Consider the following 18342-nt stretch of genomic DNA (forward strand, 5'->3'; position numbering starts at 1 on the left):
GGATTTGGCCAGGAGCCCAGATTGTTATCTCCTCCACACATAACTGATGGGCCAAATCTGGAAGATGGGCAGTGTCCCCTACCTGGCAATCACATGACATTACAATGAGACATTGGTGGGGGGGGCATGGAAGCAGTGGGATCGTTTCACAGGCAGTGGCAATGTCACAGGACTGAGTGTCAGGCTCTTTGTTTGCTCCGCTTCAATGAAATACTTTACAGTTTCTTGTTGCATCTGAACTAGCAAACTATGGTTTGACCTTGCCTTCCAAACCAGGATTCCAAACCACCATGGTTTGGCATTCCATCTGAACTGAAGCTCTGTGAGCGTTGGCAATTTTATCATTTCCATTCCCTGGTTGGAAGCTGAATTTTGTGTATGGGTGTGAGGAAGATGCCTTATTCGTATGTGGCTGAGCAGTGATTTGAACCCGGACATTCCATTCTGTTCTCTCTGGTGAGAGTGGCAGAGCACATGCTTTGCATGTAGAAGGTCCCAGGTTCCACTCCTGGCTTCTCCAGGTAATAAGATCAGGGTAGCAGGTGAGAGCCTTCTCTGCCCAAGCACCTAGAGCAGGAGTGTGGAATAGCTGAAGTAAGTATTCCAGTTAGCAAACTTTTTTTGGAAGCTGAACATCCAATATGGCTTCCGATTGAGGAAGCTCCTGCAGCCAATCAGAAGCCACATCTTGGTTTTCGAACCTTTTCAGAAGTAGAATGGACTTCTGGAACAGATTCTGTTCGAGAACCAAGGTACGACTGTACTGTGTTAGCACTGGGCATGGGGCAGGTCTGTGGGTCTTGGGAAAACAGCCTTGCAGGCCTAGTTTGTCCCATGGGCTGGAGGTTTCCCACCACTGAATGGGCAGTACCAGGCTAGATGGGCAAACAGTGTGTCCTAATATAAGGCAGTTTCCAGTGTTTCCTCTGCATCTGCTTGCTGTTGCTTTTGGCAAGCGTTTTGGGTGAGATTGGCAAGTGGCCCTTAGTTCTGAACTGCTGGGTTAGGATTTTTCTAAAGACTGTCGATAATGTGTGGGTGGGTGGGTGTTTTCTAATTGCCACCTTGCAAAATCAGCCCATAGGTGTTTTCTTACCCACCTGTCCACATGCACCTGTGCCAAATCATTTGTTGCCCTTCAACAGCCTTAAGGGGGAGAGAAGTAATAACGGTCTCTCCTCTGATTTCCAAATGTTGTCCTACCTGGTAGACTCTCCCTTATCACCTTGAAGCTGGATACCTCAGGGACATTGTGTGCTCCTTTCTTGAATTTCCAGCTTACATTTTAAAAAGTCAAGTGGCTAGCCCTCGTGGATATGAATTTTGAAAAGTGTGCAGACAGTTTTTGTGCTCAGTTGCTTGTGTAGACTTTAACCTTTTGCTTTTTCTGGGCTACTAATGTTTTGGCCACCAGTGGCAAAGAACTAAGGCCTTATTTTTAAATTTTAAGCAATGTTTAGTACAATTAAATAACCTTGTTAAGTTACCTCTATTTGTTTTCTGGTTGCTCCCCATTGATTCCACATCCCTTGCACCCTGTACCAAGATCAGTGCTAGAGGATACGGTTTGCTTCCATGGTGAAAGGGAAAAGGTAGGAGGACACTTTTTGTTCTGGCCCTTGACAGATTTATCCCAAAGGCGATGTGGACCTTAACAACTCCAACCCTTGATCTGCACAATTTTTTTGTGAGCTGCAAGGAGGAAATTGGAAGCCCTTGCTTCCATTTTTACTAATGGAAATGTCTCATTGTGTCCAAACTGTTGTGTTTAAAACTGTATGGTTTCTTGAAGCCAGGGTCAGTAACCATGGTTTGAAAGTGGGGGGAAATCCAATGTAAATTGGGCTAATTTGTATTGTAAGATAACCTGATGCCCCCAGGGAGCAATCTGGTTCAGCACATTTATTTTACTTGTACGTTGGTACTTCAGTTGACGAACTTAATCCATTCTGGAAGTCCGTTCTTAAACCAAAACTGTTCTTAAACCGAGGTACCACTGTACTTAGTAAACCAACCAACCAACCAACCAACCAACCAAACAAATAAATAAATTGAAATGGCCAGACTTGTCAAAATATTGTTGTTGCACTTTGCATCTGTTCATGATACTCATTAGCTTACAAAATGGAAAATCTGCAGAAAAACTGTGGGGAATATTTTTTTCACTTTCCACTCAAATCCAGCCTAGAGTTACCCTCATAGCACCTCAAAGCTAGGTTAGCCATTCTCTGTTCTAGACAGTTATTAGTATCAGACCTCATTGGCTTCTGCAAGGTGACAGCAACTATGTCTTTCATGGTGGCTGTCGTGTCCTCTCTCGTGTGGGTATCTCATATGGTGTCCTTTGGGCATTAGACTACAGTGTCCATTATACCTGACCATCGGCTGTGCTGGCTTCAAAAAGTAGTGAAGGCTGCCACCTTGAAAGGAGTTAAAAGAGGGTTAGATGAATTCATGCAGGAAAAGGCTATTGTTGGCTACTAGTCATGAAGACTGTGTTCATCACCATCCACTGTCGGAAGCCTCTGGGTGCCAATTGCTAGGAATTGCAAGTGGGGAGATTGCTGTTGCCCTCATGTCCTGCCTCCCAAAGGCACTTGCAAGAAGAGGACTAGGTGGGCCATTGGCCTTTTCGAACATGGCTTTTCTTACTATCTTTTGGCTGGGATTGACGGGTTCTAGTGGCACTATATTGTAATTAAACCTTGCCTAGGCGCCTCCCCCCCAGTGAAATTTATTATTATTATTTATTTCATTTCTATGTCACTTTACAGTTTAAATAAAAAAATCTTAAAACAATTCACAACACATTAAAACATCAAATAAAACAATCCAGAATAAAACAAATGCAAGCTTCAAGGAAAATATTGCAGATCCTTCTCTAAGTGACATTTTGCTTTCTCCCATACTTATTTAACTTAATAGCTGCCCCATAGCAGAAGGACTCTAGGAAGTCAGTGTGGTGTAGTGTAGTGTGGTGTAGTGCTTAGAGTAACGGACTAGGACCTGGGAGATCAGGGTTCAAATCCCCACTCTGTCATGAACCTCACTGAGTGACCTTGGGTCAGTCACAGCCTCCATACCTACCTCACAGGGTCGTTGTAGGGATTAATTGGGGGAATGAACCATGTGCTCTTTGGAGAAAAAGGTGGGATATAAATGCAGTAAATAAGCTCTTCTGCTTACCTGTTTTAAGAAAGCTGGAGGGATCAGCCAGATGGAGATGTCAGTTGCCATCCTGGCATCCAGAGACCTCCATGTGGTCACAGTCGGACCTGTGCCAGTTGCAAAATATGCCTGGTGCCTAGAGAATTTTGGACACTGCAGAGTGGTGACCCAATATGAACATTTTCTGCCATTTTCCCTGCACTGTCAGGTGCCCATTTTGCTCTGTGATCATCAACTGCTTTACACATCTTTCAAAGGCACATTTTTTGCTCAGGGTTTCCTGGTGGTCCATAAGACTGGACCGTGTTGTCTCTGAATTCTTGTTTTTATAATGCTGCTGTTCTTTGTGAAAGATGCTATTTTATTGCTGTTTATTCTGTATATTGCGTAGGGCTTTTAAATTATGAAGTGCTTTATAAATACTGATAAATAAACCTTTGGTGGGCTCTGTTGGCTGTACCTTATGAGGTAGAGCAGGGGTCAGCAAACTTTTTCAGCAGGGGGCTGGTCCACTGTCCCTCAGACCTTGTGGGGGGCCCGGACTATTATTTTGGAGGGGGGAGAACGAATTCCTATGCCCCACAAATAACCCAGAGGTGCAGTTTAAATAAAAGGACACATTCAACTCATGTAAAAACACGCTGATTCCTGGACTGTGGGCCAGATTTAGAAGGCAATTGGGCCGGATCTGGCCCCCGGGCCTTAGTTTGCCTACCCATGATGTAGAGCTCTCAAGGTAATCACCAGCACTTTGACTGTTTCTGGAAGCATCTTGGTAACCAGAGCTGATGTGAAAGTTGTGGCTGTAGAGAATAAGAATAAGAACTGTACGTGCTTCAGTCAATCTGGCTGGTTCTAGCAGGTGCCTTTCATTCATGCCCAGCAAGGTGGGGCTGAGGAACAAGCAGCCCCTTCCTCTGCAGCTTGCCTAAGAATTCCACTGGCAAAATAACTATTTCTAGGTTTGCACTGTTTAGAGCAGGGGTTTGCAGAACTCCCAACTCCCATCCCTAAACGTTGGCCACGCTGGCGTGGGCTGATGGCAGGTGGAGCCAAAGCAATGTCTTGAGGGCGACATATCCCCCTTCCCTTGTCACAGTGTAGTGGCCGACCCAAGTATTTAAACACTGGTTTATCCCCCCAGCCATGTGTAAAAGGGTGGGAGTGTGAGACTGGGGTGGGAGGCAAGCACCCACTTGGTAGTTTTCCTTCTTCTGCCCTTCTCTACACACCCTCTCCTAACCAGTGCCCTACCAACAGCTTTCTAGTACTGTTTATTTATTTACTTATTTTATTGTATTTTTCTCACTTTCCTCCAAGGAGCTTAATGTGGTACACAAGGTTCTCCCCCCCCCCATTTAATCCCCACAAAAACCCTGTGAGGTACGTTATAGGCTTAGAGGTAGTGATTGGCCCAGAGTCACACCCAGTGAGCTTCATGGCCTTGAGGGGGGCAGGCAGTCATGGGTCAGCCCCCTTTCTTGCCTGTGCACCTTTTGTGCTTTAAATTTCACCACCTTCCTTCTTTACATGTGACTGGGGCTGGGCCACTTTTGGAAAAGGCATGAGGGGATCCAGCCCAAGCAGCTCTCGAGAAACCTTTTTGATGGTAACACAAACAATCCTTCCTTGAGATGTGGCAGTTGTTTATTCCTTCCTCTGTCATTGTTCCGATGCGAACTGGGATTGCGAGAAAGGGTGGTTGCTAGGGCTTCTCGTTGGCATCTCCAGACTGTGATCTGTTTCGCTGGCTTTTCTTGAAGGATTACCACCTGCCCTCTCCTTTTTTCTTCTTCTTCTCCATCCTCTGTTAACCACCTGACATCTGCTACTGCAAATGTTCCCCTTCCTGCAAGGATCTGGGGAATTGTGTTGTCAATGGGAGTGCGCAGAGTGTGCAGGTTGATGAGTCACTGTTTTCCTGTTGTATATACATACATGCAATCGCTTTGATTCAGTTAAATTGCCAAGCGCAGGCCAGTCGCTATTGAGCCTTCCTCATATCTCTGTTGCTGCCAAGGCCACAGCAATCCAGACCTAACGAGTAGCACTAACTTATTATGCAGAAAAGACTGAACTGATATTGCCACAACAGGAAAAGCAACTGCAAATATGTAGATTATTCGGGTCTTTATTTGCATTAATGCTGTTTTGCTGATTAAAATCTGGGGAGCATGCCAGGTCTTTGTGTGCTTGGGGACTTGTGATGGGTTCATCATCACCCTTCGCCTCGCTCTGGTCAGAGTGGAGGAACTCCAGGCCCAGGGGCTGGAAGTGGCCCTCCAGACCTCTCTGTCCTGCCCTCATAATTTCCCCCAGCCACACCTCTCACCAGCCCTGCTTTGCACCTCCCTTGAGTGTTTTTGCTTGGCTGCAAAGAGTCTCCTTAAACTCTGAAATTGCCACTTGCTTGCCTGGATGGGGGATAGAGAGGGGTTTGTGAGTGTATGCAGAAACTAGCCTACTGTAGAAACGTGAATTTTAAATTTGTTGCTCTACCTACTTTTGCATCTGGCCCACCCACTGGTGCCATTTGGCCACCACTTTTCTCTCTCTTTCCCTCTTTCCCTCCCTTCCCCCCACAACACACACACACACACACACACACACACACAGCAGTCCTTATGAAGTCCCAGTGGCCTAGAGCCATAGCAAAGCAACTTAATAAACCTGGGAAACAAACACAAACAACCTCAGTGGATTCATTTTCTAACACGGAAGGGTTGTTTAAAGAGAACCCACAGGACAAGTTATCCTCATGAAATCTTGGCTGTTTTAAATAAAGCAGTAGGCTTTATTTATGGAGGAATTAACATAAAGTGCCCAGTTCTTGTGGGTGTGGAATGTTGGTCCAAAATGTTCTACATCCTGGGACCAAAGGAAAGTATGGACAACCCCCCCCCCCGGACTCTGGAGAGCAGCAGTTGTTGTTAACAGCTGACTACATACAATTCTGCTGCTACTCCCTTCCTGTTTGGTCTATTTGTTTTGAACAGGTTATACCTCTCAATTCCTATATTCCAGTCATGAGTCTCATCCCACCAGGTTTTGTAATGTCTGTCATTCAGTAATGCCTGCCATCCTGTATTAAGAACTCCAGTTCATCTTGTTTGTTTCCCATACTCTGTGCATTTTGTAGAGACAACTGAAACCATGAGTTGTTCCCTGCAGCTGCTTTTTTCCTGTAGTTTTTTGCCCTTTAGCAGGAGCACCACCTCAGTTTCCTGTGCATCAATGAAACTACCATATATACTCAAGTATAAGCCTATTTGCATATATGTGATGTTTTAATGTAGGTGTTGTTGTTCTTAATATCGGAGTTTTGGAGTATGTTGTCAGCAGTTTGCTGAAGACACACAGCTGTATTTCTCTTTTACATCTGTAGCTGCGTCAGTGGATGTACTGGACTGTTATCTTGCCTTGGTAATGGACTGGATGAGAGCCAAAAAACTGAAGCTCAATCCAGATAAGACTGAGGCTCCGTTAGTGGGGGTTGCTTAGAATGGATGGATGGGAGGTTGCCTGCTCCTGATGGGGTTGCACCCCCTCTGAAGGAGCGGGGGTGGGGGGCATGTACCTAGGGGGTACTTCTGGATCTTTTGCTTTTGATTGAGGCTTAGGTGGCCTCAGTGGTGTGGAGTGCCTTCCATCAGCTTCAGCTAGTGGTCCAGCTGAGCCCCTATCTTGACAGGGATAGCCTAGCTTCTGTTTTCTGCTCTGGTAGCTTCTAGGTTAGATTACTGCAAGGGTCAGCAAACATTTTCAGCAGGGGACCGGTCCACTGTTCCTCAGACCTTATGGGGGGCCAGACTATATTTTTTTTGGGGGGGGGGATGAATGACTTCCTATGCCCCACAAATAACCCAGAGATGCATTTTAAATAAAAGGACACATTCTACTCATGTAAAAACATGCTGATTCCTGGACCGTCCATGGGTCGGATTTAGAAGGTGATTGAGCCAGATCCGGCCCCCGGGCCTTAGTTTGCTTACCCATGGATTACTGCAATGTGTAATGAGTAGGGCTGCCTCTGAAGTTTTGGAATCTTGAGTGGTCAGGTTGCTCACTGGGGTTAGGCAGATTGAGCACAGGATTACACCAATCCTGGCACAGCTGCACTGGCTGCCAATTAGTTTCCAGGCTCAATTCAAAGTGCTGGTTTTGACCTATAAAGCCTTAAACGGCTCAGGACCACAATACCTCAAGGACCACCTCTCCCCACATGAACCGACCCAGACCCTGCACCCATCGTCTGATGCCCTTCTTTATGTGTCCCCTCCACGAGAAGTCTGGAAGGTGACAGAATGAGAACAGGCATGCTTGTGGAATGCTCTCCCCAGGGAGGCTCACTTTGTGCCTTCATTGCACATCTTTAGGTGCAAGGCAAAAACATTTCTTTATCACTGAGCCTCTGGGTGATTAACATTGTATGGCCTTTTAAATCTGTTTGTGGGAGGGGAATATTGGTTTGTTTTTTGTTTTATTATGTATTTTCATTCTTTATGTTGTGAACTTCCCTGCGATCTTTGAATGAATTAAACATAATTAATACAAATTAAACATAAAGAATAATAGCAACACATGACTATGAGTATTTTTCTTAAAATATTGTAAATTGCTTTGAGGTGCTATGACAAAAAAACTATTAACACATTTAATAAATAATAACAATAATAACAAAAGCAGGTCAATAAGATGCTTAGAATGCAGATTGATATTGTCCTTTATGTAAAAATGTGGTGTGTTTTTTTTTACTGTACTGCTTTTCTCCTCCCCCACACCTCAGGCAGATCGGGAGCGGCGCAGAGAAATTTCTTTACTAGATGACATTTCATCGCAATGTCCGATCGTTTGGGGCAACTTACCAAGGGAAAGGATGGGAAAAGCAAGTACTCCACTCTCAGCCTGTTTGATAAGTATAAAGGAAAGTCAGTAGAAGCTATCAGGACCACAGGTAAGCAAGGAGGGGGGAGTGAACTTGGAGGGAAGCGGAGAGGGAACTATGGGCTAAAGGCTTTGGATTCATGGACAGTCTTCTGTGCAATAACAGTTGCCTTGCAAATAAGCTCACATAAGTTACTAGCCTGGTAGGAGGAAGGTTCAAGGCTCAGTAGCAAAGCCTCAGCTTTGCATGCCAAAGGTCTTAGATTCATCCTCTGGCATCTGAACACAGGGACTGCAGAAGAACTCACTGTCTCAAATCCTGGAGGACGTCAACCGATCAGTGCAGATAACAGTGACCTGGGTGATAGGGCTTTGTGGAAGGGCATTTGTGCTTCTGTTTGTGCATCCAAGGCCAGTGCTCGTAGCTATGGAAGCAAGTGAGGGATGACTTGAAACAGTTTAATCCCTCCAAGGTTTGGGAGACTGCTCTTTTAGAAAGATCAGTGTATCAACTGAGCATCTCTAGAGGTCAAAGCAAGAATAATTTCCTTTCTATTTGATATGATTTTATTGAGTACGCTTATAATATGAAACATAGCCAGTCACCCAAGCTGCATTTAAATGGATCTGGCTGATTCAGTCGAATAATTGCACTAGTGGGCGAGTTTGCAGGAGTCATCATTCCTCCCACCCTTTCAAAAATAAGGGATAACTTAAGTTGATTCTCGAGTATTATATTTTATGTGTCTTTTTTTATACCTCCTTAACCTGTCTTTAAAAATAAAAAATATATACTTTTCAAGTTTATACATTTCACTAATTTTATACATTTCACTAATTTTACAATCATTTTGACATTTCAAAACTTGACTTCCTTCCCCCTCTTTCTGCAGTTCCTTAAATTTATTTTTTAATATCTTCTGCATATCCAAATTAACTTAATTTGCTCATTTATTCATTTTCTTTAAATATATACTCTTATGAAACTGCAGGTTATTACAATAATCCTGCCAATGTTTTTATCTGTTTACAATTTATCTGTAAAAAGTCAATAAACCATTTCCATTCTTTTATAAAAAGTTTGTTCTCTTGATTTCTTATTTTCCAGTAAGTTTTGCCATTTCTGCATATTCCATAAATTTTTGTATCCATTCTTCCTTTGCTGGGACGACTTTTTTCCATTTTGGGGCAAGTAACAATCTTGCTGCTGTAGTAGCATCACTGACGGAGGAAGAGGCGTGCGGGGGAGCACATTGCCATCAGCAGTGTGATCCCGGCGGGGTGCCATTGCGGCTGCCCCCCCGTGCGCCACACCCCTATGGGCAGCGCACCATGCCCCCAAGACACACACCACGCCCCTACAGGCAGAGCGCCACGGCCCCAAGACACACGCCATGTCCCTACGGGCGGTGAACCACGCCCCCAGGACGTGCGCCATGCCCCTACGGGTGGCATCCCCCCACAAGATGCGCGTCATGTCATGCCCCAAAGACGCGCCATGCTCCCTGTGGGTGGTGCGCCACACCCCCAGGATGTGCGCCAGCCCCGCCCCGCCTGCTGTCCGTCCCCCCGGTGCTGGAGCATGAAGCTCCGCCACTGAGTAGCATACATGAATAAGTTTCTATACAGTTTAGAAAGTTCTTTCCCTATAATTCTCAAAAGAAAAGCTTCTGGGTGTGTTTTTTTACAAAGCTTATTTTAAACATCCTTTTCATTTCATTATATATCATTCCCCTGTAAGCTTTAACCTTACTACAAGACCACCACATATGATAAAAAGAACCTTCTTTCTCTTTACATTTTCAACACGTATTTGATTTAGATTTATACATTTTTGCCAGTTTACTCAGTGTTATATACCATCGATCCCCAACCTCTGTCCTGGTAGTGTCTTCATTTTTGTTCTTTTTAATTAATCTGCCCAGTGTGTTACTGGAAATATAAGCTTTATATTTATATGTGCAGTTTCTTTTTGTTTTGTTAAAATCGTTATGGATGCTGTACATATGTTTAGCATTTGGTTGGAAAGTGTGCGAATTCTTGTGGTTTATTAACACCCAATCTCTCCCCCCCTTTTTTTCTTTTGAACAACTCCCTGCTCATTTATCTGAGTCCCAAACAGCTTAGGACTCCCAATACCTAAAAGACTGTGTCCTTCCCTACCCACCTTATTAGGTGCTGAGATTGGCAGAGAGAGCCCTCTTGGTACTTCTGCCTCCCTCAGAAGTTCAGGGCTGGGGGTGGCCTGGGAGAGGACCTTCTCTGAGGCTGCCCCTAGGCTGTGGAACTCCCGCCCCACAGAGGCACCTTCGCCATATAGTTTCCTTTTAATGCTGAAGTCTCATCTTTTGTTGGGTGTATATTTTTAGGCTGCACCTTGTTTCTGTGATTGCAAGTTGTCTTTAAACTGTTTTTAATGTTTTAAAGGGACGCGGGTGACGCTGTGGTCTAAACCACAGAGCCTAGCGCTTGCTGATCAGAAGGTCGGCAGTTTGAATCCCTGTGATGGGGTGAGCTCCCGTTGCTCGGTCCCTGCTCCTGCCAACCTAGCAGTTCGAAAGCACATCAAAGTGCAAGTAGATAAATAGGTACCACTCTGGCGGGAAGGTAAATGGCATTTCCGTGCGCTGCTCTGGTTTTGCCAGAAGCGGCTTAGTCATGCTGGACACATGAGCCGGAAAAACTGTCTGCGGACAAACGCCGGCTCCCTCAGCCAGTAAAGCGAGATGAGCGTCGCAACCCCAAAGTCGTTTGTGACTGGTCAGGGGTCCCTTTACCTTTTTAATGTTGCGTTTTAATTGTTGCAACCTAGGCTGGGACCTTAGTGTGAAGGGCTGATGGTTATATTTGGTAATGATAGTGATAATAATGAAAATTAAAATAGCTCTCCCTCTCCAGTTATTCCTAGACATGGCTTACAGAGTCTTGGGAAAGTTGCTGCTGCCCGGCGCATGCCACCTCCTGCCAATTTGCCAAGTTTGAAGTCTGAGAACAAAGGAAACGACCCTAATATCATCATCGTACCCAAGGACGGCACAGGATGGGCAAACAAGCAGGACCCGCCAGACCAAAAGAGGTAGGAGGAGGAGGAGCACCCTCAACCCCTGGTCCTTTGCTCGCAGGAGGCAGTGCCTTCTGCATTCAGCTTGAGTTCTCCGAGTATTTTTATTATTTTATTTATTTTATTTCTAGACCACCCTTCATTTGAGAATTGCAAGGTGGTTTACAGTATAAAAACACAAACATAAAGTAATAACAAAGCAACAACCCCCCCCCCCCCCAGTGAACAGCCTGGCTGCTGAATTCTGCACCAGCTCAAGTTTCTAAACCGTCTTTAGAGGCAACCCTACATATAACTTGTTGCAGTAATCTAACCTTAGAGGTCACCAGAGCATAGGTAACGGACGTTAAAGTACACCTGCTGAAATAAATAGAGCTAAGTTGCATCCAATAATGGGTCTGCCCTGAGTATAACCAGCATTGAGTTGTATCCAATGTTACGCCCGATTCACACCATACATTTAAAGCACAACAATACCACTTTAAAAAGCCATGACTTCCCTACCAGAGGATTTTTGGAATGGAGCAGATAAACCATCTATCCCTAATCGCAAGGAACCCGTGGAATATTGGCTCCATTGGCTTTGTTTCAAGCAAACCACAGCTAATGCTGAGTCCATTGCTTGGCAACAGTGTGGTCAGCTGCTGTTAATTAAAAACAGGAGCAATATTTTTCCAAACCACTTTTTTTGCGGCTGCACTAGAAGATGATGGGGGTGAGGTATGCATGCCCAAGACTGGCCTAGACTTTTTCCTTTCACACTGGACAGTGGCTCCAGCTTCTGGGGATAGGGAAGGGTGGTAGGAGCTTGCTGAGATGCTCAGGCTGCTGCGTGGTGCAGGTGTCCAAGCAGCTCCCAGACTTTGAGCTGTGAATGGAGGACCACCACAGAACTGCCAGGTCAGTTCCAACTCTCTGCTGAAACTTCCAAGCTGTGGAAAAGGCTGGAGTCTCATCATGCTTGCTAAACTGCTGCAGCGCAGATCAGATCAGAAGAATGTTTATTTGCATCAGCCACTAGCCATAGCAATAAAATAAAATAAGATGTACTGAAGATAGAGGTAAAAACTTAGCTATACAAAATACATTTTGGAGGTTTACATCAATAATCAAATAATAGACTGCAGTGCACAAATTTATTTTATTTGTAGAAAATATTTATATACTGCCGCATCATAAAAATACATCACAGCGATTTACAGCAATATAAAACAGTACAGTAAAACCAATTAAAAAAGTAAAAACCAAAAATCTTTTTAAGAAAAACATACTTCAATAGACTATTGTGACGGATATACTCTTAATTGCCTGTATAGGCCTGACGGAATACAAATGTTTTCAGCAGGCACTTAAAAGTTGGCACAGCCTGTGCCAGCTGAATCTCAGTTGGCAGCCTGTTCCACAGGACTGGGGCAATGACACTAAAAGCTCAATTTCTCATGGTCATCAAATGAGCCTCACCAACTCAGGGAATGGCCAGAGATGCTCTTGCAGGCTATCTTGGTGATTGATCTGGGATATAAGGGCTCAGGCGGTCTCTGTGGGTATCCTGGACCAAGTTGTTCAGGGCTTGGTTGCAGTGTAGAGGGCTTAGGCTGCAGTTGTGGCTTGGTGGCAGATGTCTGTTGAGCTGGTCTTGATTTTGGGGCTTGGCCCACATAGCATGTGCAGTGTTTTAACTCTCCCCTGTTCTTGCCTTCCCCCAGTTCCAGTGCCACGGCCGCACAGCCGCAGGAGTTGCTGCCGCAGCAGGATTTGCAGAAATCTGTCTCCAGTTTACAGAAGCTGACGCAGTCAATCAGTCAGGAGGTGAGAGAATCATATTGGTTTTTCATGCCCCATGCGCATTCCATCTTTGATTGAAAAGTGCTGCTTTCCTTGTCTGCTCAGGTCTCTTGGACATGGGTTGCCAGTCTGCCCATTCATATTAAGTCCCGAAGCTGTCAGGTCCTGATCCAGCTGGACTCTGCTTCATTCTCTTTTTGTCTTCTTCCACAGAGTACAAATTCAGTGCCAGGTGGACCAAAGTCATGGGCACAGCTGAATGGAAAGCCAGCCGGACCAGAAGGTGGTAAGTATAGGCAACCCCTGGTTTGCGCAGAGGTTGTGTTCTGGGTCATTGCACGTGTTGGTGGGGCGCACATGAGCACACCCCCTTCTGGGGTCGAAAAAGGTATGCTTGTCAGTGGTCACATGTGCCTTGAAAGCACGTGAAACGGAAGTTGCCTTAACATATAGGCCGTTGTGCATATTTTGTTCTTCTGGTTTTGTCTTTCCAGCTAAGAAGGAGGGATAGTTTTTGGAGCATGGAGCCCCAGCCTCTCTGCCTGATCACCTTGTCCCTCTTTTCTCCCCTCTCATCAGGTTCAAGGGCCTCAAGCCGACAGTTATCCTTCTCTCCCGAGGAGTTTCCAACGCTGAAAGCAGCTGGCAAGCAGGACAAGGCTGGCAAAGAAAAGGGCGTCTTAGATCCGTCGTATGGGCCCGGACCAAGCCTCCGCCCCCAGAGTACGTAAACAGTAGGAGCCAGAGTCCTCCTCTCACTGTAGCAGACTCATTTCCTGGCCTCAGATGTACACACAGATGTTCAAACACCTCAGTGGCACAATATAATGCCCCATCTGCACTGTTTATTAAGCAGTATCCTACCACTTTAAACAACCATGGCTTTCCCTCCAAGGATTCTGGGAGCTGTAGTTTGTTAAATTTTAAGAGCTGTTAGGAGGCCCTTTCATAATAAAACTGCAATTCTTAGAGTTCCCTGGGAAGAGGGATTGATTACTAAGCCTCTCTGGTATTTTTAGCTTTGTGTGGGAATAGGGGTCTCCTAACAACGCACAGCAATCTTAACAATCCACACTTCCCAAGATGCTTTGGGGGAAGCCATGAGTGTTTGAAGTGCTATGATGCTCCTTTAAATGTATAGCACGGATAGGGCCTAAATTGCTCCTGAAGGTGGTACTTAGCACTTGCAAGATTGAATGGAATATTCACAGTAAATTGATTTAAATGCTGGAAATGCACATTTTTCTCCATAGATGGTGGGAATGCCCATTCATAACTAATCATTGGAGGCAGATAGTATAGGCTGTAACTCTAATGTAATAGTAACCACTCTTGAGACTCAGCCCAGTATTGATTCTGTTTTAATATAATCAGGGATGAAATGGTTACAAACCTGTAATCACAAGAATACAGTGGTGCCTCGCAAGACGAAATTAATTTGTTCCGCGAGTTTTGTCGTCTTTGCGATTTTTTTTGTCTTGCGAAGCACGGTGTCGGGAAAGTTTTGGAAAAGCTTCAAAAATCACCAAAGTCTTCAAAAACCTCAAAAAAGGCTACCACACCGCGTTCTATGAGTTGCTCCTCGAAGTCAAGTCGCAACTGTATTAACGGTGTTAAGAAAAAGGAAACAAACTTGCAAGACGTTTCCGTCTTGCGAAGCAAGCCCATAGGGAAAATCGTCTTGCGAAGCAGCTCAAAAAACAAAAAACCCTTTCGTCTAGCGAGTTTTTTGTCTTGCGAGGCATTCGTCTTGCGAGGTACCACTGTACATCTTGTTGGTAGCTGCCAACCCAGCGTGAACCCAGAAACAGAAGTGTCAGCAAGCTCCAAAAAGGAAAGGAATTTGTTCATAAGATAAATGGAATCAGACAGAAATGGATAAGTTAATCAAACTAGTTCAAACGAGAGAAGGAAGGTTTCAGATTGTTGATTTTGCAGAGAGGTGGAAATGTTTTGTTGAGTCCAGGGACACAAGATAGGGAAATGTAAGATGGAAAAGACAACACTAGGAACATGGGCCTGGTGGGTGGCCTAGAGGACAGCCGGTTTGTTTTGGTGTTTTCTCCCTGTCCTTGTCTCTTACAAGGGTACTGTGAAGACTTGGCACCTCCAGCTCCCCCTTCTCCACTTGGAGACAAGGGTGAAAGGCGGAACCTGTTGGCCATAGTGATGTTTGTGATTTACTGTATTGTGCACAGCTGTGATTGGCCAGCAGAGTAAATGGACAGCAAATACTCCAGGGAGTCTCTGAATTATATAGGAAGTTTATGAATAGGGTTGGGGCTGGGGTGGGGAGGGGGGGAGACCTAGGACTGTTGGACTAATGCTATGGATTATGGTACAGAAAAAATGCTTCTGGTAGGGCTCTGCCCCACCTTGCCCTGCTGACCAGCTTCCCTTGATAGGAACCTTTGAAAAACTCAGCTGTGTGTTCAGACAGTGGTGTATTTTGCTAGTTCTGAAGCAGAGTTCTAGTTTATTTGCCATTTTCACAATGTGGAACTCCCAAGAGTTGACATTTCCCATTAATAAAGCAGCCAACATTCTGAATTCAATATGTCATATCTCCACCGTACTCGCTGCAAGATTCAAGGCTTTCATATACATTCATATAAGGCAGAGGTGGGGACCCTGCAGCCCTCCTGATACTGTCGGACTCCAGTTCCCATCAGCCCTCAGTGGCCAGGGATGATGAGAATTATAGTCAATAATATCTGGAGTTCCATTGGCTCCCCATCTCTGATATAAGGGCCCATAGCTGCTGTTTTCCAGTATTAAGCAGCCTTTCCCAAACTGATTCCCTCCAGATGTTTTAGACTATATGTCCACATCAACCCTGACTCTTGGCCATGTTGACTGGGTCTTGGCAGTTGCAGTCTAAAATGTCTAGAGGGCCTCAGGCTGGCAAACACTGCCTTAATGTTTCAAATGGTACCTGTGGATTGAGTTAAGAGCATGGGAGCTGATAAGTAGTAACAATACAGCCATTTCATTTTCAAAACAAACAAACTGTTCTTTATATTTCCTAGTAGCAGCAGCAGCAGCTGTAGCCAGACAAAAACATTCCTCTTTAAAATTCACATCCAATGCCCTTTTAAAATGTGTTAGGGAGGCCGGTTATCAGGTTCTCTTTGTTTTTATTTTGATTATGTATTTTGTGTTTTTATATTGTGATTTTATCCTGTGAACTGCCCTGAGACCTGTGGGTATAGGGCAGTATACAGAATTTAATAATAATAATAATAATAATAATAATAATGTTCATCTTAGAACTGTGGTTTCCCCTCCACACAGATGTCACGAGTTGGAGGGAGGGTGGCGGCAGAAACATAACCCCTGCTGCATCTTTGACCGCCTCCCTGGCTGAGCTGGGCTGCAAGACCTCCAGCGCAGGAGACGGAGCCCCCTCCTCAGCAAACGCCAGTGACCTTAAGGAGCCCTCTCTCCGCTCTACTCAGCAGATCCGCAAGGGGGCTTCGCAGTTCATGGCCAATGCCTACCAACCCCCAACTTACCATGACATGCTACCAGCTTTCGTGAGTCTTCTCCTTCTTGTTTTGTCTTTTGACACTTGTGTTTTGAACTTTTGAGTTTTGAACTCTTATTCATTTCTTTCCAGATGTGCTCAAACCAACCATCCGAGACTCCTGGGCCGGTGGACCGCGGTTCCTTCCCCCTCCCACAGTTTCGCCTGGAGCCCCGTGTCCCTTTCAGACAATATCAGACCAACGACCAAGATGGGTAAGGCTGTTGCTAGTTAGACAGCTACGATGGCTGTGTTCTGTTTCCAAGACCAGTAGTGCTGGAGACCACAGGAAGGGAGAGTGCTCTTTTGCTTGAGTCCTCCTTGCCTGTTTCCCGCAGGAATATGGCTGGCCACTGTGAGAAGAGGATGCTGGACTGGATTGGCCATGGCCCTGATCCAGCAAGGCTTTTCTTAAGTTCTTTAAAGGCAAGGAGCATTATCAGAACAACTGGCTCATCTGTCACAGCAGCTGAGCCTTTGTAGTGCTGGTCGCGACTGGTGAGAGTTATAGTCCAAGATAGCTGTGTTGGTCAAGACTGATGGGAGTATTAGTCCACAAATGACTGGGCTAGTCAGGGCTGAGGGGTGTTGTAGTCCAAGATAGTCATGCTGGCCAGGACTGATAGGAGTTGGAGTATTCCAGGTTGGCCAAGAAAAGAGACACTACGTACTTCTCTCTGGTTAAAAACAGTCCTGGGGAGGTGGGGGGGGGAGGTATTGAATGACAACCATGGCAGCGGGAAGGGGGTTTAACCCTGCTGCTCACATCCCATTTGTGTATTTTGTTTCGTTTGTACATCACTCTGCGATCCCATGTGATGAAGGGGGGTTATAATGATGATGGGTGATGATGGCAATGATATCTTCCAAGGCTAATAGCATGGGGTGGGTGCTATTTACGTCTCAGAAATGCCGTAGGCTGAAGCGTTCCTACGGCTGGAAGATACCACTGGTGAATTGCTTGTGTCTCGGCTTGTTTGGCCTTGAGACCTGTCCAGGAAGTAGCAGGTGCAGCTGACTGCTGAGTGCGCAAGCACAGCGTGGCCACCTTGTTTGCTGCACCAGCCCTCGCTGCTTGCTTTAGGCGGCTCACCTGTCCCTTTGTTGGCTGTGCACGCTTCCTTAGCAGGCGCACAATGTCTTTCTGCCTTGCTCTCCACAGAAAAGAAAACCGGCTTGGGGTCTTGCGCCCTGCCCGGCCGCAAGGGGAGCGGGTTCCCCGGCCCACTATCATCAACGCAGAGAACCTGAAGGGGCTGGATGAACTTGATAATGATGCAGACGATGGATGGGCAGGTAAAAGGCCCACTTGCGTGAGTTTGGGCTCTGTGGCCAGGCTGTAGTGTTCAATTTCTGGGTCCCACCCCCCCCTTCCTTTGGTGGCTCACATGGGTCCCTTCTCCCTCTGCCCATTCATGATTATAGTAAAACAAAAATAAAGAAACCTAAAGCATTGCATTGATGGAAGGTGCTGACGTCTTTCTCTAGTGCCAAACCGGTAGGGTAGTTCACTATTTTTGTTTGTTTATTTAAAAGCATTTCTAAACAGCTTAATATTTTAACAGTCCCTAGGCAGTACACGCTATGTGCAGCGGGAGAGAATCCAGGGGCCATGCTGATATTTTTTGTTATTACCATTAACCGCCTTATAAATTGCCAGCTCAAGGCAATTTACGCATAAGGTAATTAAAGAAGTTAAAAATATAGAAATGAAAAACACATTTAAAACAAGACCTAAACCCCTAATCAGCGAACATTTGTAGTAAAGACCCTTTTATCCAGCTGGGAAAAAATGTCGATACAAAAATGCCTTCAGCTCTTTCTGTGAAGTAGAGATGGTGGGCGCCTGTTGTATATTGAGAGGAATGCTATTCCACAGAACATGGGCACCACACTAAAAGCTCTGCTCCTCTTGAGT

General features: G+C 45.4%; 1 protein-coding gene across 1 annotated transcript in view; it reads left to right on the forward strand.

Annotated features, from left to right (window-relative positions):
- PRRC2B (proline rich coiled-coil 2B) overlaps positions 1 to 18342 on the forward strand; it is a gene marked incomplete at its 3' end in the record, with an annotated part of 58218 nt that overhangs the window by 8335 nt on the left and 31541 nt on the right. The window contains 8 exon segments of the mRNA XM_080989524.1: positions 7955 to 8122; positions 10951 to 11128; positions 12820 to 12922; positions 13112 to 13184; positions 13478 to 13621; positions 16193 to 16434; positions 16518 to 16639; positions 17587 to 17720. Of these exon segments, the coding sequence (XP_080845650.1) occupies positions 8008 to 8122; positions 10951 to 11128; positions 12820 to 12922; positions 13112 to 13184; positions 13478 to 13621; positions 16193 to 16434; positions 16518 to 16639; positions 17587 to 17720 (1111 nt within the window). The 5' untranslated portion in view covers positions 7955 to 8007.

Source organism: Podarcis pityusensis (genome assembly GCF_964106645.2).
Source record: "Podarcis pityusensis genome assembly, chromosome: Z".
Classification (NCBI taxonomy): Eukaryota; Metazoa; Chordata; class Lepidosauria; order Squamata; family Lacertidae; genus Podarcis; species Podarcis pityusensis.